This window comes from Festucalex cinctus, chromosome 2 (assembly GCF_051991245.1).
Source record: "Festucalex cinctus isolate MCC-2025b chromosome 2, RoL_Fcin_1.0, whole genome shotgun sequence".
Classification (NCBI taxonomy): domain Eukaryota; kingdom Metazoa; phylum Chordata; class Actinopteri; order Syngnathiformes; family Syngnathidae; genus Festucalex; species Festucalex cinctus.
The window spans coordinates 24,935,563-24,959,294 of NC_135412.1; the positions used below are offsets into that span (position 1 = coordinate 24,935,563).

Below are 23,732 nucleotides of genomic sequence, written 5' to 3' on the forward strand. Positions count from 1 at the left end.
TTAGATTGGATTTATTCTTACCACAAAATATCAAATAGTTATGGCACTTCATTTATATAGCGCTTTTCCACCTAACAAGGCCCTCAAAGCGCTTTACATTTTTGACTACCCATGACGCAGCATCAGGAGCAATTGGGGTTTCAGTATCTTGCTCAAGGATATTTCAACGTGGTCACAATGGCATGGGATCGAACCCACAACCTCTGGGTTGGGAGACGACCACCATACCACTGAGCCCACTCCGCCCCCATTAAACTGAAGCCAGTTAAAAGCCGCTGATAATGCTTAAGAGATTTAATGTCATCAACAGCTAGCAAACTGGTATCGTCAGCAGATTATAAAGGATTACTGCAAGATGTTGGCAAATCATTAATATACTTTAAATTGAAAACAGTAAAGGGCCCATGATTGATCCTGGGGGTACCCCGGAATGAATTCTACAGTTGTTTGATGAAACACCATTCAAATCAAATAAATTGCTCTCTGTTAAGGCTCGGCTGTTCCTAGCTTGCTACATGTGAGTGAATTCATTCTATCTGGTGTAAGGCATGCAATATGCATACTGTAATATATATGCAAAATACAGTAAAATGAAATGAAATGTGTTCTTTCCTTCAAGTTTAAAAACATTCCAACCAACATATTGTTTTTCAAGTCACAAAGTTGTATTCAAGAAACCTGGAATGTTTCAAATATATTGACGTGAATACAACATGGCATTTCTTATTTCAGGTTCAAGGGGTTTTTTCATTGCCCATTGTGGGTTTTTCATCACAAGTCATTACAATTAGGTATATAACGATATCCAAATGTCACGAAGTGTACTAAAAAACTAGCCACCAGGGTGCTAAAACTGCACAAACTGAAATCAACCTGACTTTTTTTTTTTAACAGATGTGTTGCATTTAAATATCGTGAACATGACGACGACGACATTGTGGCAGTTTTAATATCGCGATATCATGATATTGCCATACATCCTTAATTACAATATCTCGAAGAAGCTTTTATTCTGCATCTGTATGTGCCTTGACATTGGAACAATCTTAAACTACTGCACTACAGAATCATGGTTGAGTATGGAAACCCGATTCTGGGAGCACAAAGTCGAACACCAAATTGGTGCCTTCCCAGTTTTTCTCGAACGCAGCACAGGCCTATTCAACATCTTTGTCTGACACGCGACTACCGCACGACCCCCCCAGGTACGAGCCCGATGTGTCATCTAATGAATGACCTCATCTCTCAGCATCCCGTCAACAAGCGACCTTTCCTAAGCACTACTTCTTTTCAGTCTTTATTCACAGTCCAGCTTTTCCACTACCTGAGCTTAACTGTGACACTCTCCAGAGCCTTTGGACATTTTTGGACGCTTAACAAATGACATCATCTACCCTGCCTCCCCCCCCAAGCTATCGACCTTTTCCTAAGCACTAGGCCACAATACTTCATGGGGGCGGGGAAGTGCCAAGTGAGTATATCTGAGGACATATTTATTTCCCCCACACAGACCTTGTGTGCCGTCATGATGGGCAGCCCTCTCCTGAAGGCGAATCGTGCTGTGCGTGTGTGTCACTGAGCCTGCGGACGCACATAATGAAACATATTAGCCCCATCAGCGTTCAGTTAGCCGCACCCTCATGCAAAGTGATCGCGTGTCGTGGACAGGACGGATGACTCAAATGAATCCGCCGATGTCTCCTGTCCCAAAAAGTCTTCTGGACAGACCGATGTGAGTGAGAAATGTTGGCAATGAAGCATGTCACTACAGTTTTGGACACATGACTATTTCAAAGAATGTTTGTATGAGGTGTTTGTACAAAAAGGTGGATTAATTTTAACAAAGCACCTCCACCACCCAACTGCTAGCGCATTTTTGTGCGCCACACGGAACCTCGCACACAGGCCAATAAATAAGATCCTGCTGTCCACTTATCACCACTCATCTCGGAAATATCTGACGGCATTGGTCCATACGCTGATGATGCAGAATAAAAGTGTGTGGATTGGCGGGAAAAAACAACAACATGCAGTGGCATTTTAATTCGGGATTTATTTGATATCCAAACATCACGATACGATATCACGATATGAAGGTCACGATATGATAATTATCATGATATTGTGGGCAGGTTGGCGGTGCGAAAGGTCACAATATTGTAAAAATAAATAAATAAATAAAAAGAGGGAGAGCTCACACAATAGTGTTTTTGTACATTACAGCAGTGAAAAATATAAAAATATAAATTTTATATGAAAAATATATAAATATATATATATTGAGGCACTGATGCAAGCACAAATTGAGTTCCTACACATATTGACTCACAAGCATATTACGTTCCCCTTCATCTGACCATTATCGTGGATTTTAAACATAGAAGGGCCAAAACATGACTTGTGAAAATTAAACTGCGCTAAAAAACTAGCCACCAGATGGTGGTAGAACTTCACAAATGGAAGTCTACTTGACTTTTTTTTTTTTTTTTTATGCTGCTTTTAATATCGTGCCATGATGACGACAATATATTGTGGCAGTTTTAATATCGCGGTATCACGATCTTGCTATTGTCATTACATCCCTAATTTTAATACTCGTGCGGGGGAACCAACTGATGCAAATCTTAATCACAGTAGACTTGACTATATAGTGAGCATTTTGCAGACATCCGCAAAGTAGCAACGCACATCTCTAGAAATCTTAATCCTAAATCTCCTCCCCATTTGGTCTGGATCCATCTTGCCTAAATGGGGTTTGCGATGTGTGCATCAGTTGCAATGTGTTGCACGCACGCACGAGTTTGCAATGTGTGCAGGGTTTCTGCGGCTCATTAAAAAGCGTGAAAACTCATTAAATGCATTTTGCAGAAAATTAAGGCATTAAATATGATGTCCAGAGACATAAAAAATTTAAATACAGTTGATATAAAAACATTGTTGTTCATGCTTTATTTTACATATATTTAGCAAAGGAGTCACTCTAACACAGGGGTGTCCACCTCATGTTAGGTCAGGGGCCGCATGGAGGAAAATATATTACCAAGTTGGCCATGTCGGTAAAATAACGGTATAACTCAAAAACGGTTGCCATTATATATACGCAGATTTTCGTGGACCAGCCCTAAATTACTGAGCTCAACTGTAATCATATTGTTCCGAAAATAATGACATCCAGGCCGATTCCCCATACAAGTTGCATTGCTCAACTGAGGACTGCTTGTGAAATTACAAATTTATATGTTTTGATTGTGGCCGGCTGATTAATTAGTCCAACATTACAATTTTTTTATTTATACTTTTACTTTTACAAACTCATCTCACGGGCCGGATTAAACCCCTTTGCGGGCCTTATCCGGCTCATGAGCCGTATGTTTGGCACCCCTGCTCTAACACCATTTAGCAATAATAAACGTGATAAAAAAAATTGTGAGGACTGGTGACTAGTTGTAATTTACAATGAATAGAATGGCTACAAATTGCTTCATGCTTGCTTTGAATTTCTGTCACCAATGCCCAACATGAAACACTAATGCCATCTAGTGGTAGAAAATGACCTCAACATAAATGTATAACTATCAATGATTCAGCTTCTTGTTAACTTGAAACAACTGTGTGCATTAAAATAAAATTACTGTATGAATGAACTAACCACATTTGTATTTGGTAACCATATTTGTCCAATTTTATGTTAACAAGCGTACGAGTAAAGTGGACCTACTGCTGTCACTTTTTGTTTAAAATGAATGGCTCCGCTGTGATATGGGGATGTAGTGTAGGGGTGTGCTCCAAAAATCGATACGGCAATATATCGTTGCGGGCCTCATTACAATACACGTCGATATTGCTTGTTAACTTTAAATAGGCAGTTAATGACCTGTTGCTTGCGCAAGGCTGTACAGCCTCTTTGAAGTTGTGCAGGAGAAGTGGGAGCAGAGGAGACACAGGTGCCTTTGCGGCTTGCATTGTACCTAAAAAATAAAAACCAGCAGTGTCTTTGAAGTTAATTGCATTAATGCAAAAATAGCTCACCAGTGATTGGATGCTGTGTCTTGCTAAGAAAAATAAAAGCAGAGGAAAAATGTCAAACATTTACTTATTTATAAACATAACATGGCACGTGTCTTAATGTATCAATTTTCATATATTTTGTTTAAAAACGAAGTAGAATTTGTTACATGAAAAAAATACCGTTTTTTTCCCCCCAAATATTTCAAATAAGCACATTTTAGAGGTGTAATTTTAATACTTTGATATTTTTGCTTATATCTGCTCATGCCTATTAATACATTTTCCCGGTGTGTCCTGTGGAAACTGCTCCTTGATCTGCAGTGCGTACACATTTAGACCAGGCATGCCGCTTGGTGGTAAACCAGAAGAAGAGTTACTAACAAAAACTTTTTGTCATCCAGTATAATAAACATATCTTTTAGGTCAGGGGTGTCCAAACAGTTTCATTTGAGGGCCACATACAGAAAATCAGAAGGACGCAAGGGCCACATAATGTTATGAAGAGAAATTGTGTTTAGTCCTAAAAATTGTACAAATAATGTCTTTGTGCTTTTGCATATTTAGAAAAATGCTACAGTATATAAACCAATTTATTTGTAATATAGCAGTAGAGTTATTATAGTTTTGGAATTTTTCATTTTAGTTCATTTTTATTAGTTTTCAGGGTGGTTCTGTTAGTTTTTATTAGTTTAGTTCTTTAAAAAAATCCTTAGTTTTAGTTTAGTTTTAGTTTCAGTATTAGTAGTATTTTTTTTTTTAAATGTGTATTACTTGTGCGCAATATTCAAAAAACAGCATGGGAACGACGTCATCTGAAGGTGCTTTCCTATTGGCTGCTGCTAGATGACGTCACTTCTGTGTGACATACTTTCAAACATCATTATTCCGGTTGATATCAAAATAAATTTACTAAATATCACATTTAAAATCATCCCCAAAGCCTCATACATTCAATAAATTACCAAAGACTAAAACGAAGGACGTTTGCGTTAATTATAGTTAGTTTTGTAAACACATCATCCCTTACTTTGACCATCTCCAAACATTTTTGATTTCTTTATTTTATTTGAACTGAACTTTGTTGCGGGCCGCTGAAAAATAGACGGCGGGCCCCAAATGGCCCCCGGGCCGTAGTTTGGACACCACTGCCTTAGGTATACATGATACATCAATAATGACTATTATTATAAAATGCAAGTAAATTAATGCAAAATATCGGCATACGTATCACTTTGAAGATCATGTATTGGGATACTTGTGTATCACGATGTGTATCGTATCGTGATACGTATCGTATCTTGAGGTTGGCAGCAATACCCAGCCCTAATGTGTTTCTCAGATTATTTGATTGCAAATGTTGGGTCACCCTGGGCCCGGTGCTCTTTCATCCCATGACCACTGGTCGTCTTCATTCAATTCATTTCATCCCCTCCCCTCAAACACCGGTTGTCTTAATCAAAGCGGAGCCTTGGGAGCAGCGCCGAGTGCGCTTCTGCCCGTCCGCCTTAGCCGCCGGCCTCCTCCCTCCCTCCCTCGCTCGTCTCCTCCTCCTTCCTGGGTGTTGCCGCCGCCGCATGCCCCCTCCCTTTACGGCTGGACTCTATTAATATCCTGTGTCGGCGTGTTAATGTTGTTGAGGTCCAGTGGAGTGACACGCGTGGCAGCGCGACTTTAATTGCTAATCAGTGGACGGTTTTATCCGCCGCCTCCCATTACCCCCCCGTCACTCCTCCCCTCGCCATGCCTTTTCTCCCCCCGCCGTCTCGGCGACCTTCGTGCTCTCTCACCTAATGAATGGCGCACAAATGAAGTGTGGGCGGCGGTCGCCCGGCCTCGCTGCTCAGTCAGCCGCGGCTGATGTGCGTAGGAGCGGCGAGCGGAGAGAAGCGGCGACGTTAACAAGCCCGAAGGGGGGGGGGGAGTCAGACAATTAAATGACGCTGGCAAATGTCGTAAGCTCGTTAAGGCGCTCGTGTACACTGAGACGGACAATTGCGTGATGATGCCCACTAAATGCACTCGGACTCGTTAGTGGACATTTTTGATTGAAGCGTTGTCTCTTGACTGCACAATGCGATGTCGTCACTAACGGGAATGGATGTACTCGACATGTCCGTGTCATGCAGTATGCATCCTACACACCATAGAAGTTTTTTTTTGTTTGTTTGTTTTTTTAAAATTAGGGACAGTGCATGTTGTGAATGTGAATTTACAGTCAGTGTGGGCTTTCTTTGTGTCTCCCCAAAATGTTACCCTCGCAGTTTTTTGTTGCAGTTTTTTTCAACAAGACTTTTGTTTTGGCAAACTCAAAATGAGTTACCGGTTGTCTTTGAAGCAGCGATATCAATCAAATTAAAATTTAATTTTACAACTATTGTGTGTGCTTGTCACCAGGGTATGCTGCTGAAGAGGAGCGGCAAGTCCCTCAACAAGGAGTGGAAGAAAAAGTATGTGACGCTGTGCGACAATGGGCTGCTCACTTACCACCCCAGTCTCCATGTAAGGATTATTGCTCTCCTCTTTGCTTGATGATACGATCTTAAAAATCCCTTTGTGTATTGCTGGCTATCGCTTGTGCACGCTTACATATGCACAATATACATGCACTATCTGTATATTTAATTCATAAATTCTTATTTTTCTTATTCTTATTTACACATTCTTTCACACTCTCCTGTAATGATAGACAGGTTTTTTTGTTTTTTTTTCTGATAGCTAAGCGAAACGCTCTTCAATGGAAACACCGACAAATTGAAATTGCACTTTATCAAGTGTGAGGCTAATAACTGATATTTGGAGCCGATATTCATTGCAGTAAAAGAGAAAATATTAGAAGAAAGACACTTTGTTGAAATGCCATTAAGCATATACATTTTCAACATGTTGAAGGTTTTTCTTTTTATTTAAACAGAAGATAGATAGCCCTGTTTTAAAATTTTAACAAAAAAGGAAATGGTTCTCAATAGTAAATAAAGTTTTCCAAAATTTTAACATAATTGAAATGCTAAACTTTCAACTTATTTTACGAATGCTTGCGAAATTTTGGCTTTTCTGTCGGGTTCACAAAAGGTTTCAAACAGTGAGAGTTTGTCTGAACATGTTGAAAATTTCTTTGAGGCAGAAAAAGAGTTTGTGACAAGTAAAAATTGTCAGTGAACATCTTTGCAACCTTTTGCAACATTTTACGAACCGCGATGAAAAGCCCAAATTTCCGAACTTCGCAAACATGCCGCTCAGTGAGATGCCTGATTCAACGGCCTTCAGATTTGTAAAATTCCGTCAAAATGCCAAATATTGGCACCGTACGTTCTTGACATGTTTCACCTGTGACCAGGTGATGCTATCTTTTTTTCCATTTTCAGGACCCACAAGTCAATGGAAGTGATCCGCCACCATAGTTTTTTTCTTCCATCGTCTCTGTGTGTGCGTGCGCTCGTGTCGCTTTGTTTGAACAAGAGAATTGACAGAACGATGGAGTCACACATCGCGAAAGTAGAGGTGAAGCACTGGAGCCGAGTAGCTGTACCCTGAGGTTGTGGGTTTGATTCCTCCCGGCACGTTCTTCTGACACACTTGAGCAACGCTTTGGCGTCCATCTGCGACGAGAAGAGCTGATGCAGTAAATTGGTGCAAAAAAGTCATCACTTAACACATGAGCACACGCAAAACGCCTCCAGCGCAAAAACACTGCTTTTCCTGACTAGCTCGCCGTCAATTAGCATGTTTGCAGAGGCTAATCGGATGAAACTCAATCAGCGCTGCTAATTGCCATACTATGTGCAAAGGAATCACATTAATGTCGCTAATTAAGTGGATGGAAATCACGCCGCCTTATTGGCCTAGGAAGTGTGAAGCAAACTATCGCCTTTGCCGTATTTCTGAGTCACCAAGCGTTGGCCAATGCGGCGACGGAGCGTTTGTCAAGATCCCTGCGTCCTCTCCTCACCTGTAGCCCCGCCCACGTCTCTCTCAACATCACACAAGTCATGTTTTCTCAGAAAATGAAAAATAAAATTCAAAAAACAATTTCGTTAACGAAATAAAATAAAAACAAAAATGCTTTTAAAAAAATGAAAACTAACTGAAACTACATTTTCTGTTTACAAAAACTAACTAAAACTAGCTATGGCAAAAATGTCCTTCGTTTCAGTCTTTGGTAATAAATTTAATTTTAATTGTGGATTATTTTAAATGCGATTTTAAGTATATTTATTTTGATATTAACCGGAATAAGGACGTTTGAAAGTGTGTCACACGGAAGTGATGATGGTGTTTTTTTGAATATTGTGCACAAGTAATACACAAAGAAAATAAAAAAAACTAACACTGATACTAACGAAAACTAAACTAAAACTAAGCATTTATTAAATAATTAAAACTAATAAAAATTAACAGAACACTGAAAACTAACTAAAACTAACTACAATTAAAAAACAAAATTCAAAACGAAATAAAAACTAAAATGAAAAATTCCAAAACTATAATAACCCTGGTCAGCACATATAATCTCACACACGCCATGCTTTATGCATTTATTTTTTTAATTTTTTTTTTATACTTCCACCTGCTGTGTACGCACGCATTCAGTCGAAACACATACGTCCCGGACACCTCGCTGTGAGAGGACAACTGGGCCGACGATGAAAGCAGCCCCATGCAAATGGAGACTCAATTACCTCGCTCAATCTGTTAGAGGAAAGCGTGCGTGTGCGTGTATATGTGTGTGTTCAGACTTTACCCAGTGGGCTGCCGGCTCGATGGCTCTCCAGTGGCTTGTTAAGACGCCATCAAGAGCACTTGGCTCTGAATTGGCCTTTTGTCAGCCCGAGCAAGAAAGGAAGTGTGTGCGTGCGTGTGAGGATTAAAAGGTTTAAAGCAGTCTAAAGCGATAACAGAATTACGTGCGTGTGGACACAAGTGAAACGTGGTTCAATGGATGAGGACATAAAATTTACTGAATACATTTTACAAAACATTCAAGTTCTGAAGCGGGCAGCAGTTGCATCTTGTTTTTCATCTCCACCAAGCTGACATAATGCCCGCCCCTCCTCCTCACTGGGTGGATTTAAGAAGTGCCCCCTTTTATTCATCCGAAACATTTGTGCCTATTTCTCAGCAGGTCCTGTGATCAGTTGGCACCAGTCGGCTTTTGAGTCTAAGGTCCACTTGAGCCAATCGAAAGGGATTAGTGCATCTTTGTTTGCCACCGTCCTCCAGCAATTAATCTGATTTTTTTAGTGGTTATGCAGAACTGGGCATTTAAATAGGTGCGTTTCCATTATCCTTAGTTTTACGCAAAAGCAAGCTTGTAATGGAAACACTGGATTTACGGGGGTAACCCCCCCCCAAAAAACTCTCAAATACCGTAAAAAAAGTTTTTGCGCTCCATGAGATGGTTTTTCAGATGTATCGAAACAGAAGTATTTCGCAAAAGTGTAATGGAAACACTTTTGCAATTATAGCTGGTGCAGGCTGCAATTGTCAAACAACAGTTACGAATGTCACAAACCGCCTCTCTCCCATTGGAGCTGGTTGAGATGACCCAAAAGAGAGTCGTCACTGCCATATAATGGCCATAGTTAGTCATTACAATAGTTGATCAGCTTGATACTGAGAGGACAGCTGACCAAGACATTACCCAATGGGGTATATGCCACGGAAGAGGCAGGACTGTTTTTGCACATCAGTTTGTTTCCGGTTCGGTTTGCGACGTGTGGGCTGTGTCAAAATAGTTATGCTTCCGACTTTGTGCCCGTCGGTTGCGCGTTCGCAACCCGGACCGGAACCAAACTGATATGCAAAATCACGTCCCGCCTCTTCTGTGGCATATACCCCATTTCCATTAAAAACGCAGTTTTCGGGAATTCCCGTCGGTAGCGCTATAGGGTCGGTTGTAGGGTTCAGGAATTCCTGAACCTGGCAGACAAAGAGTTAAAAAAAAAAAAAAAATTGACACAGCCTACTTTTCTAGATATACAAAAAAACTATTTAAATCTAAAAGGGAAATATTTATCTTTATAATTTAATGAATTAAGTGTTAAGATATTTTAGTTCCTGGAGCAAAAATGTTTTCTTCCATGTTCGCTGATCTAATTTGTGAACATATATCACATTAATGATTAACTAAGATCCTCAAGTAAACACTACTTTAAAATTTGTCATTTTATTACCGATTACTCTTCCTTTGATTCTAAATGTGGAGATTGATTCAGGGCTAGGGCGGATCTATTCTTGTTGGATACAAGGGGAGCGGGCCACACCAAAATCAAGAAAAATTCCAAACTGTCCTGCTTAAAAATAACTTTAAAAAAAACAGCTAAACTATAGTACATTGTTTTACCGTGTTTAATATCCATCCATCCATCCATCCATCCATCCATTTTCTGAGACGCTTGCTCCTCACAAGGGTCGCAGGGAATGCTGGAGCCTATCCCAGCTGGCTTCGGGCAGTAGGCGGGGTACACCCTGAACTGGTTGCCAGCAAATCGCAGGCATGTTTAATAAAGTCAGACAATTTCAAAATGGCCCTAGCATTCTTCGATTATTCTGTATGTAGCCCTCAAAGGAAAAAGTTTGGACACCCCTGTTTTAGGGTTACAGGAAGTACTTTGTGTCGGAACTGCCTCCTGCACAAAGCGATTTAATTTAGCTATAGAGCCAATAAGCCGCCGTTCAATGCACGTTCTATGTCGTTGCATGAGAAATGGCCGTTAACACCGGCAACTACCGAGACATGGCTTGAAATCCGTTCTATCCGTCCACAGAATAACACGAGTTATGAGCGTGCACAAACACACACAACACCAACGCCAAAATACCTGAACCCGCCCGATGAGGGGAGTGTGTTTTTAAAGTAATGTAAACAACACCGGTCATCCATCTTCCATAAACATCATGAGCACCTCCTACAGAACAGCGAGGTCTCATGAGACGGGAGATTCAGAAAATTGCGCCTCAGAAGCTCTTCAGTGGAAACACCGACAAATTGAAATTGTACTTTATCGAAATAGTACAATATCGCTTTTATTCTTGCGAAAAAGGGTCATGGAAACGCAGCTAAAACAAATGTAAGGGTTAGTCAATGTGTATTTTTTTTTTTTATCTCTTTCAGGACTACATGCAAAACGTCCACGGTAAAGAGATCGACCTGCTCCGGACCACGGTCAAGGTGCCGGGCAAACGGCCGCCGCGAGCCGTGTCCACCTGCGCCGTCATGCCCAGCCCCAAAAGCAACGGCCTGACGAAGGACATGAGCAGCCTGCAGCTGGGGCACACGCCAGGTGAGAGGGGGGACAATTTGCAATTTGGCAACCGAGATGATCAACATTTTCGTTTGGGACTGTCCTTGAAATCAATAAAAGGTGATTAGAATGAAATGCTACAGCAGGAATTGAGGCCCTTGATTAGCACCTGACAAAAGATGCCATAAAAGAGATACACGTCTGTTTTTTACACACACGCACACATTTAGGAGGCCGAGCTAATAGCATGAATATTCAGTGAGGCGTACTAATTATTGTCATGAATATTAATGCAATCAGAGACAGAATCCACTCTGCCAGAACCAAGAAATGAGCTGCAGTCAGTGAGGAAGGGTTATATGGGTGGGATGGGGGTCGGGGTTACTGTTACGGAGAATGGGAGGTCAGGAGAAATGAGTGAGAGAGGTGAAAGGTCAGGGGGTGGATCACCCTCACATCTAACGTCCGATACATTTGACTAGTGTGAGATTCTCATCAGTATTTGTACACTTCCTGTCCTGTGGCACAAATTGAAGTGGTGGGCGATGGCCTGGCACCATTTCGTCACACATATGACTTGTCATACAATCACTTGTAAGGCCATCGTTCTAGGGCTGTCAAAATTAATCGATTAATCGTCAAGTCATTGATTATCAAGTTAATTGAAAACTATTTTGATAATCTGGGGATTGTTTGGAACCATCTTTTTTATTTAAAATTGTCCAAATCTTGTGATTTCAACGTATCAACAGTAATTATTCACTGATTTCTGACAGACATGTGGCTTCTACTTTTGTGAAGATCCTTGAATACACCTTTAAATTGGGTACTCGTCTTGTCCATTTATTAATGGTGACTGACAACTTGGAAATAATTAAACAAAATGACTGGGGAAAAAAAATGCAAAGTCGGAGTAGTAAAGCATTCAATAATGAATTCATGGCACGTGTAGTCAGTCTGATTAATAAACACATCATGAAGGTTCAGAAATATCAAGTGGTCTGTTCATGCAGAGATTTGGTCAGAAAACAATTTTCGCTCTCAACAGGTTTGGTAAGCAGCAGCTCGTCAGTCTCTCAGATGGCGAGCGGCATCAGCCTGGTGTCCTTTAACAGCCGCGGCCCGGACGGGATGGGCGGCGGCCATCAGCGCTCATATTCCGTCTCCAGTGCAGACCAGTGGACCGACGCCACCATCATCGCCAACTCCGGAATCGGCACTGGTAACTACAGCACGCTCGTTTCATCATGGCCCTGGTTGATCTCTTATACTTTGCTGCCACCTGCTGGTCGTTTTTGTTATTACTACCATTATTTTCACCCATTCTCTGTAGTTGAAAGGCTGCATCAAAGCCCTCTGTGTGCTTTAGCATAAAAAAACATAAACGTATAAATATGTCTTTGGGACACTTAATGCATTTAAAATAGAACGTATTTACACGTTTTTGGGAGCAAATGAGTTAATGTCACTAGAACAGTTGCTGATGAGGCTTGGGAGTACATCATCATTTGGCTTGTAACACTAAGCAAAAAAAAATACAAAATCCACGAAAGTGATAAGTTGGACTACGTTTGTGTCAAGCTACCACTGTTTATTGTCTTGTCCACCTGCCAAGATCTGTAATACTATTGTAGCCCATGAACACACACGCGCACACACACATTGACATGCTGCAGTGCAGTGACGATCATCTTGACTGACACTGACGGTTATGTCTTAAATATCGTGCCTCCAGCCCTCCACAAATAATGTTTAAAGCTGTGAAACGCTTTCAGCAGGGTGCGCTCACACGCCTTCTCTTTAGCTCGTTTGCACTTCTTTTTTTCACCACGTTACTAAGAGACAACGCTGAACGCTGGGAAACACTTGTGAGCTTTAACCAATCATGCATTTTTTTTTTTCTCAGCTGTTATTCTGATAGCAGATATAATCAACCAACGCATTTTCTGACGAGGGTTGCAAAATCCTGTGATTTTCAAAGTCAAATGAGAATTAACTGGAATGTATGGGCACAAATCAAGGGTTAAATGGGAACTTAAGTGTAGTTGAGGGGGTGATATATATTACAGTGGTATTTTCAGGTGACCCAACTTGGGATTTTTTTGCGAGAAAAGCTGTTGCTTGGTCCTTTTTTTTTTTTTTTTGCTTTCTGTTGTGAGCAAAAATTGTGACCACCTTCAGCTATATCGTCTCTTTAAGTCAAGTGAAAAAAATGGATGCATACGGTTATGCATGTAAAGATAATGACAGTTGCGATATTAAAATTGCCACAATATCGTCATTGTCGTGCTACGATATTAATAGCAGCATATCAGTTAAAACTGTTTGTTTTTTGGGTTTTTTTGTTTGTTTGTTTTTTCATTTGTGCAGTTCCAGCACCCTCTGGTGGTTAGTTTATTAGTTCAGTTTAATTTTAACGAGTAAGGTTTGATATTTATTAAACACAACAAAAAGGAGAGAAGACACTCAAGTCAAAGCTCCCGAGGAGAGAGGAGAGGAACTGACTGATACAATTCACTACTGCACTCTCTGGGAAAAAATCCCCTCCTCACCCTCTCCTTTTATTTGGTTTCCACGCCTCTAGTTACATAGGTGTTCCAACCCTAATAATACAAATGCAAAACAGTTAGAGCACAGTGTACTTGTTGGTCATGTGTGCGTGTGAGTGGACGATTGTGTGGTCAAGTTTGCAATCATTTTTTTTTTTTACAGAAAACAGGCGGCCTCAGCAGACTGGCTCTAACCATTCTGCTGTGTTAGATGTTCTGGTTCTTGAATTTCTTGAGTCATCTTCTGTTAAGATAACATATAGCTAGGCTATGTGAATGTGAGTATGGAGCAGAGCAAAGCATTCTTCATTGCGAGCAGAAGCAATTCTCCAATGCAGCAAATGTATGATAACATATATTTAGAATTATTCCTACAGCATGTTTTGGCCATGTACATTTAAGACCCATGTTAATCGCCAGATGAAGGGGATTCAAAAAGTTGACTTTTGGCCAGCCTTAGCCGAACACAACATTGTGAACTACATAGACTATGATTCTTTGCGCCACGGAGCCAATAGGATCATGTGACAAGAAAATTAGTGGCCAACTCGGTTTCTTTGTCACTGCTGTCATTATGTACAAAAAACACAATATTGTGCTTTTTTCCCCTTCAATATGCACTTTTTTTTTTAACAATCTTGTGCTTTTATTCTTTGTGCTTTCACTATCAAATATTTTTAGAATTGTTTAATCTATCATTGATTTAATTGATTAATCAACTAATCGGATTCATTTGAATTTTGCATTAAAGTGTATTTAAAAAACATTTTTTCCCCTGATTAATGTTTGTTAACCGCAGTGATTTGTGTTTATTTTGTACATTGTATTTGTATAGTGATTAAAAAATGGGGATTGATGTTGTACTCTGTTACCGGTTCGGTCATTGTTTTCCAAATTAAAAACACGTTTGCAAATGTCTTATTTTGATTAAACACAGAAGATAATCAGTCTTCTTTCATGAAGGACTACAGAAATCAGTGAACAATTACTGTTGATATGCTGAAATCAGAAGTTTTGGACAATTTTAAATAAAAAAATGGCTCAGAACGATTCCTCGATTATTAAAATGGTTGTCAATTAATTTGGTAATTGATTTACTCCTCATAATATCGTGATCGTATCGTGACGTTTGGATATCGTTAGATCCCTAATTATGGTACTGTAATGTGGTCAAGAAGTTATTTGTCTGCTTATCGCAAAACAAAATGTTTATATTTCTGCTTGACTTTGACATTCATTCAATTCCCACTTCATCCCCAAATTTCCAATATGGAATATTTGCTAAATTCCCCATTTTGGTACCGCAGACTTAATGAGTGGACTTTGGCACATGGCACCGCGGGCACAGCCGCAGCCGATCGTTGTTGGTCTGTCGTGACGAGCGAGTTGAAGCCAAGCCGAGCCGCTGTTGTCCAAACTGTTGACGGGAAACAATCATCGGGACCGTCAAGGAGGAAGTCTCCAGGCTGCGTGCGGGTGCGGGTGGGGGCGGGGGCTTGCTTGATGTGGACGGAGCGCAGCGCGCAGATGGGAGCGCCGTTAATCCACGCCGGTTAATTGCGCGCTCGGGGATGGCATCTTGTCAGCAGAGATAAGTTGTCACATTTTCCACTTGAGCTGAGACTAAACGATTGTAAAATAAGTTATGGCCGTCCTTGGGGCTGTCTGCCGTGTGGCGGCCAATGAGCTCGTGTGCGTTTTTACATCCACACACACCCACACACACACACACACACACTCTACTGTGGCCATGTCAGTGTCACCGCCGCGCTGTGATATTGATGGAAACTGAATGTTATTTTATTCCGCCGCTAGTCACAGCTGTCAGAAGCCGGGATCAAGATGGAGGGCGGAAGAGAGATGCCGCTCCTTTTCCGCAAATGCATCCCACCTTCACTTTCCAGTCAGCAACATATATAGACACTTGTGAAGTATTTGGACATTGTCACGGCTTTATGACTTGATGATGATTTCTGTAGCAAGAAACATCCGTATTGTTTTGAGGGATTCTGGAAATGTTCAATGTTGGAAACTTTCCATGGGAAGGGAAATGAATTAATCGGAATAAACCAGGAATTTGATCAATTGAAACATGCATACACATTTATCTTGACTTATGAGTGCCCCCGTTTGAGTTTTTTTAGTTACGAGCCATTGCCTGCTCATTTTTTATTTTTTTTAGTTTGTATAAGAGTCAAAGTTTGAGATATGAGCACATTTTTGGTACATCACTGCTTGAGTGACTTGGGAGGAAAATGGAGCAAATGTGTGTAGCTGTTATGTAATTCCATGTGGGCAAAGAGAGCTATCTGCATCTAATGCATCATTATTATTATTATTATTATTATTATTATTATTATTATTATTATTATCATTATCATGGCAGCATGGTGAATGAGTGGTTAGCACGTCCGCCGCCCAGTTCTGAGGACGCAAGTTCGAGTCCAGGCTCTGGCCTTCCTGGGTGGAGTTTGCATGTTCTCCCCGTGCCTGCGTGCGTCTTCTCCGGATACTCCAGTCTCCTCCCACATTCCAAAGACATGCATGGCAGGTGAATTGGGCGCTCCAAATTGCCACTGGCCATTGCTTCAGTGCCTTTCATCGCCGGACAAGGAGGTAGTTGAAATGTGTAAATGGTGCGGTGCGGCTCGGCGGGGTTGTGGCAGAGTGGAGTATTACACTACAGTACTGTACCATAATGGATAATATGGTGCGCACTTAAATATTAACTTGCACGTAAAAATACAACTTTTATGGAGATCTGTCAGCCCTTGTTTGTATCTGCAAATGTTCGTAGGTCGGATGTTCTTAACTCGAGGACTCCCTGTAATAATTAAATTGAATAATTTAGTGCAAATTGTCCCACTGGTTTTCAATAGGGATGTAACGATAGCCAAACATCACGATACGATAATTATCACGATATTTTGAGGAGGTTGCAGATTCAAAAAGGTCACAATACTGTAAAAAAAAAAAAATATATATATATATATATATAATCTCATACTAAACAAAACACACGCACAATATTGCACTTTTGTACATGACAGCAATGCATATAAATGACCTACGATCTCTAATGACACTTAATATTCTTAATATTTTGGCATTACTTGCTAATGCAAACACATTGAGTTCCTCGACTCGGTTCACAAGCATATTACATTTCAATTCATCTGACCATTAGCGTGGATTTTAACATAGAAGAGCCAAAACATCCCTAATGAAAATTAAACTAGCCCAAAAAAAAATAGCCAGCAGAGGGTGCTAGAACAGCGCAAGTTGAAATCAACCTGAGTTTTTTTTTTTAACAGATGTGCTGCTTTTAACTCTTTCACTCCGAGCCATTTTCACAGAAGCAATCTCGTTCGCTCCTGGCTGTTTTATTGGATTTTGACTGATTTTGCAAGGCCCACAGAATATTGTGTTCTATTGCTATAAAACAGGGAACATATCAAAACAAAGTATATTTCTATCAGGAAAAGAAAGTATATTTCTATCTGTTTGTATCTGTTTTACAGCAATTAGCATTAGAATATAGCTAAGTTTAATCAATTTTCACAAATCTAGAATTGTGAGTAATTGGGCTTTTTTCCAACATGGCCCTGGTTGATCTCCTTTGCTCTGCTGCCACCTGCTGGCCATTTGTGTAATAACTACCATTTCTGCAACCGTTCTTTGCAGTTGAGAGGCTGCATCAAAGCCTTCTGTATACTTTAGCATAAAAAATAAATAAATACAAAATAAAAAGACGTATAACTACGTCTTTGGGACACTTAAAAACTTATTTATACGTTTTTGGGAGCAAATGAGTTAATATCGTGACAATGACAGTGACGATATATTGTGGCAGTTTTAATATCGCGATATCATGATATTGCTGTTATTGTTACATCCCTAGTTGTCAAGCGTAATAATGCGCGTCCGCGTCTTTCCAGACGGGGGCATGGGCGACTCCATGTCTTCCAGTCCCAGCATCTCCAGTACGACCAGTCCCAAGATGGAGCCGCCCCCATCGCCGCACGCCAACCGCAAGAAGCACCGCCGGAAGAAAAGCACCAGCAACTTCAAAGCGGACGGCCTCTCCGGCAACGCCGAAGGTAACACAAACGCCAGCTCCACATGTCGTCCACATTTGTGCCTTACCACTTATTGTCTTGAACCTTCAAAAATGTGTGGCACAAGTCTTTAAACACACGCACACGCATGAACAGATGTGCGAGCAGCCGTAGCAGATGTAATGTCGGCTTCTCTATCAAGCAGCTGACGAGGGAAATTATAGTCGCAGAGACACATTTACTAGTTTGTCTTTTCTTGATTTTCACCTCCTTCCTTCATCATCATTTCATCATGTTTCCTCCTCCAGTTTCTCCTCTTTGTTCTCATTTCATCAGCACACTCCTCATTCATGAGTCAGCCAGAGATGCTTAAGTGAAATATTATAAATAATCTGTGGTATTGAAATCTTTTATCAGCAGTGTCACTTCCATTATTCAAGAAGCGATTAGTTACAGTCTTCCCAATTTAGCCATTAAGCGAGCGAGCGCAGTCGGGCGGCCGCCGGCTCAGCGCCGCTTGTCACGGCGGGCGGGCGGGCAGGCGGACAGGTGGCTGAAGTATCGTCATGTCAGCGTGAGGCCCGGCGTAATTCATGAGCGAGAAACGCCCTCTTGTCTCCCAGCTCCCGCTGATGAGACCCGCTGCACTTGCTGAAGCAAAATGGAAGTTAACCATTGAATTTTTTTTTTTTTTTTTTTTTTTTTTTTTTTTGCGACCATAATCAAAAAGCAGGTGTGACATTTGTTCCTTCAAACGGTGAAATCCATCGCAGTGGCATTGTTTTGGCACTCACTGCATCCTTTGGGGCACATTGGGAATGGCAACATACAGTAGATGAGAAAAGAATAGTTGCTTACATTCCCGCCTAAGCGACATCAAATGTTCTCATCACTGCTATATTGTATATTGAAATTGAAATACAGTTTCTCTTTCTTTTTGTCTGTCACGCTGTTTCGATCGACGGACGCAAACCCGTTTGGCCGGTACTCAGTCTGTGTACTTTCTACGAGGCTTTGCTTTATTAACTCATTCACTCAACAGCCATTTTCATTGAAGCAACCCAATTCACTCCCGGCTAGTTTACTGGATTTGGACTGATTTTGCAAGGCCCACACAATATTGTGTTCTATTGCTATCAAAACATGGAACTTACCAAACGAGAAATTAGTCTCTTCTTTCAACAGGAAAATAAAAGTATATTTCTATCTGTTTCCATTTTGCAGCAATTAGCATTACAATATATCTAAGTTTGATCATTATTCACAAATCTGATTGGAATTGTGGGGAAACAGATTGTTTTCATCATGGCCCTGGTTGATCTCTTATACTCTGCTGCCACCTGCAGGCCGTTTTTGTAATTACTACCATTTTTTTTAACCGTTCTCTGCAGTTGAGAGGCTGCATCAAAGCCTTCTGTATGCTCTAGCATAAAAAAAAATAAAAAAAAACGTGAAAAAAAACATTTGGGACACTTAATACTTTTAACATAGAAGGTATTTACGGTTTATGTTTTTGGGAGCAAATGAGTTAAGCACTAGCCGAAAGGTGGGCATCTTCATTGATTGGGAATTGACGATTGACGGAAGTGAGTGCATGATATGGAGGCCTCGATCTATAGAATGCGAGGTTGAGGAGGAAATTTGCTAAGTTTTAGGGCTAGGCCAATATTAGGCATTTTGACGAATATCGGTATCAAGTTATCGAATACATATATATATATATATATATATATATATATATATATATATATATATATATATATATATATATATATATATATATATGATAACTGATTAAAGGTAAATCTAAAACCATTTTAATCTCAGGGAACTATTTAATAAATGTATAAATGTTCAGTTAACTTTAGAAGAGATTCTGCTGACCCTGGGAGCCTTCTGAACCTTTTGTTTTTGTTCAACATTAAAACAAAGAAATGTCAAAGTTTAAGATTTCAGGTATTTTTAAATTTTGGGGGGAGAAAAGTATTGACTGTAGAAAACTATAGAGGGCTATGCTATTTACTTGTTTCCATTTAACTTGTCAACACGTAAAGATAACCTTTGGAGCTCCCTGAACATTTTGGTAGAAATGTAATATAGGATGTCTATGGTCTAAGATTATTATTTTTTTTTAAGTCTACATTTTGAAAAGTCTGAACAATTGTTCATGCTTTTAGACATTACAACAAAGTCAAGATTGCCATTTGTATTAAATAAAATGAAGTCAATATTTGTCCTTTTTTATTTATTTTTTATTTTTATTTTTTTATTTTTATTTATTTTTAAATACTGAAAAAGAATATCATGTCCAAACTTCAGTTATCGGCCTCTTTGACTTCTTATAATTGACATCGGTATCTGCCCTGAAAAAAAAAACATCAGTCTATCTCTACTAAGGTTACAAGCTCCAAAATCGCCAATGCATAAGCCGTTATTCTGATCAGGCAAAGTTGACCTAATCAACAAGGAGATTTTGCAAGTAGGAAAATCAGAAAGTGCCAGTGTGTACGATATTTCCACACTGCTTTTGGTTCTCTCATCGTAGTGTATAACAAAGGAGAATTCAATTAATTACCAAATACAATAGAATAGTTCAATTGACCCTCTATTTTTGGTTTCTTTGTATCGGTGTCATGTCATCTCATTTTGCTCACTCACTGAATTTAACCCCGCACAGGAAGCGCGCAGAAATGATTTTTCCCAGTAAGCATTTATATTGTATTATCATATATTTGACAGGAAGTGAGCCTGGAACAGATGTTAATTTTTTTACTGTCGAGAAGACAAAGCTTTAAGCAATTTTGTTTACATTTCTCACATTCCTTCGTGCCCCAAAGAGACATCATGACCTTGACAATCATACGACTGACCTTTGCTCAGGCCATGCTACCAATGAAACTTTCCAGTTTGGACTTTGATGTCAAATGAGAGCTCACGGGATCCACCCTGTCTGCATTTGGTCCCACTTTGTGCCATGTAGAAGTTTTCCCCCTCTCCTCGCTTGAGTCACATGACCTGCTGATCTCACCTTGCACCCTCCTACTGCACCACACCCTCAAAGGTGCGAAGGTATCCCGAGGATGTCAGGTGACATTAACCGAGGTGTGCTTTGTGTCCACGTGAGCCAGTGTGGCGAACGACGGCGTGCACTATTTTCCAGGTTATTAAAGTAGTAAAAGGCTGCTGATATGGAGAGTAATGACCTGTGTCGCAAAGCAATACTGTGCGCGCTGACATTTAAGCTTTTAATTTGTGTTTCCCGAGGCCCCGTTTGTGTCCCTCACACCTCCCCTCTCATTGCACCTGGCGGCCCGCTGTCACATACACACACACGTGCGCACGCTATGCGCGTCAGCCCCTCCCCACTATATTTGGTTTGTTCTGTTTGTGCCGCTAAAGGTTGCCGGTGTCAGAGTTCACAAATTGCCTCGACGCCGCCTCTCTGCGTGAATGTCGCTCACAGTAGCCGAGAGCGTTGGCGGTAATTACCAATACGGCGCGAGCGAGCGAGTGGCGCGTCTGGCATTGCTCGGATACGCTCGCGTACGCCACGCCGTCTCAAGGAGGAGGATTTACTTGCAGCACAAGCAAAAAGGCCCACTTGAAACTCACTTTCATGTTGTGCTTGTGGGATTTTTGAACCAGTTGCCACAGTGAATCCAATCATTATTTAAATCTCCAAATATCATTTTCAGTTAATGTAGAGTTATTTGTATTGTGTTACTCTTTCAATGAGATCGTGTCACAGCAAGCTGCTACGTGTCTGCAAGAACTACTTTGTTGAATTTACTGAGGTCGAAGGTCATCCCATTAAACCAATCCGAAGGCAGCCTGGAGCACCAAAGGGCGTCTGTGATCCTTCTCATGGGAAGAGCAAACAAGGCATTCTGCATTTTACAGTAGAACGGTTCTCTGGCTTATTTGTCGTTACCATTGTATAATAAAAAAATAAAAATAAAAAAGAGAGGAGAAATAGTCATTCTCAAATGTCAATTAAGACCGCTTACTGGAGTCGTGCAAGTGGAAATGTTGATTCCCCTATAGGCGGTGGGACTGAGCATCAGCAGAGCAAACATGCTAACTTTCTGCTGCCTCCCTTCTTGACAGCTTCCAAAAACCATGAACTCGTGTTCCCCGTGATCAATTAGCTTTTCAAGTAGCAATTTTTTGCTAGCCTGACTGTTCCACTAGAACAATGAGGGGAGTTAAAACATTTTCACACAATCACAAACATAAATTTTGAGATAATGTTCATCTTGACTGAGGCTATTTAGCAACTTCAAAATAAAAATAAAAAAAAACCAAGGCAATGATGTCCGTGTATTACCGTCGATTTTATTTTGAAGATGGCCTTCTCACCACGTTTGTTACCATCATGCATAGCATTGTTACGGCTGACATGATGTCCTTCCTGACCATGCACACTAAATAAACGGATACCCAAAGCAGGACAAAATCTTCAAGCATTTTTTGTTTTAATCCAGTTACTCAAATTACCCAAGGAGTTGTATCACCCCTGCTCCTCTCTCTCACTCCCAACAGAGCAAGAGGACAACTTTGAGTTCACCATTGTATCACTTACGGGTCAAACGTGGCATTTTGAAGCCACTTCGTATGAGGAGCGAGACGCCTGGGTGCAGGTCATCGAGGGTCAGATCCTGGCCAGTCTTCAGTCCTGTGAGAGCAGCAAAAACAAGGTGAGTGTCCCATTTATGCCGCATTACTCGCATGCCCGGGTGATTTCTTACTTGCAAGAGGGCTTTTGCGAGCACCTGAGCGATGTGTGTTGACATTTGTGTCCTCTTTCCAGTCTCGTCTGACCAGCCAGACGGAAGCCCTGGCGCTGCAGTCCATCCGAAATATTCGTGGAAATAGCCGCTGTGCCGACTGTGACTCTCAAAGTGAGTAGAGATCATTGTTTGCTTGAATGTATAGCAAACCCCCGCTAGATCAACAGTCACCTTTTGTGCCACTCATGGAATTTTAAGCTTTTTTTTTTTTTTTTTTTTTTAGGTTTTTACAGTATACAGGGTCAGTGGCAGGGACAATACTGTATATGCCGGTGAGGTAGAGAGTGTATTGTAGGGATGTAATGTTAATGGCAATATCGTGATATTGTGATATTAAAATGGCCACAATATCGTCGTTGTCATGTCATATTAAAAGAAGCACATCTGTTTAAAAAAAAAAAAAAAAAAAAAAAAGCCCACCGTGTATTCCATTTGTGCAGTTCGAGCACCTGCTGGTGGTTAGCTTATTAGTGCAGTTTAATTTTAATTAGGAATGTTTTGGCCACTACGGTGGTTACGGTACTCCTAAATCTAAATATTGTTCACCATCTAAAAAATAAACAGACTTTTGGCCCAGTTTAGCCCAACATAACATTGTGAACTTCTTCAACGTGATACTGGGTGCTGCTTAGCCAATAGGAGCCTCTGTCACTGCTGTTATTGTGTACAAAAAACAATATTTGCTTTTTCCCAATATAAACTTTTAATGTCATGAATTTTTATACTGTAATGTGATCGTTTTTATATCGCCAACCTCCCCTTATTGCATCGTGAGGTTCATATTGCGATATTTATCATATCGTAATGGTTGGATATTATTACATCCCTAATATTCATACACACAGTTAATTCTCTTGCTTTAATTATGTTGCTCTATATATTTTAACATTCCTTTTATATTGTTTTGTGTTATATGTTATCATCAGCTGACTTTTTCTTTTTTTTTAACATTAAATAAACTTAACTTGGACTGACATATACCTGTAAGCAGCTTGAAACAAGCACACTTGACTCTACAAAGTAGATTTGCATGCACGTGCAAAGGCACATACACGTAATTCCACAGGGTATTTCCTGTAAATTTTA

At 40.4% G+C, this 23,732-nt stretch overlaps 1 protein-coding gene across 5 annotated transcripts in view; it reads left to right on the plus strand.

The window, feature by feature from the left end:
• The window catches only part of agap1 (ArfGAP with GTPase domain, ankyrin repeat and PH domain 1), a 140,759-nt gene that overhangs the window by 95,745 nt on the left and 21,282 nt on the right, over window positions 1-23,732 (plus strand). For all 5 annotated transcript variants that reach the window (XM_077513967.1, XM_077513966.1, XM_077513968.1 and 2 more), the window contains 6 exons: window positions 6,403-6,507; window positions 11,120-11,288; window positions 12,298-12,471; window positions 17,737-17,898; window positions 22,399-22,553; window positions 22,667-22,757. In XM_077513967.1, coding sequence (XP_077370093.1) covers window positions 6,403-6,507; window positions 11,120-11,288; window positions 12,298-12,471; window positions 17,737-17,898; window positions 22,399-22,553; window positions 22,667-22,757 — 856 coding nt within the window. The remainder of the gene's footprint in view (window positions 1-6,402; window positions 6,508-11,119; window positions 11,289-12,297; window positions 12,472-17,736; window positions 17,899-22,398; window positions 22,554-22,666; window positions 22,758-23,732) is intronic.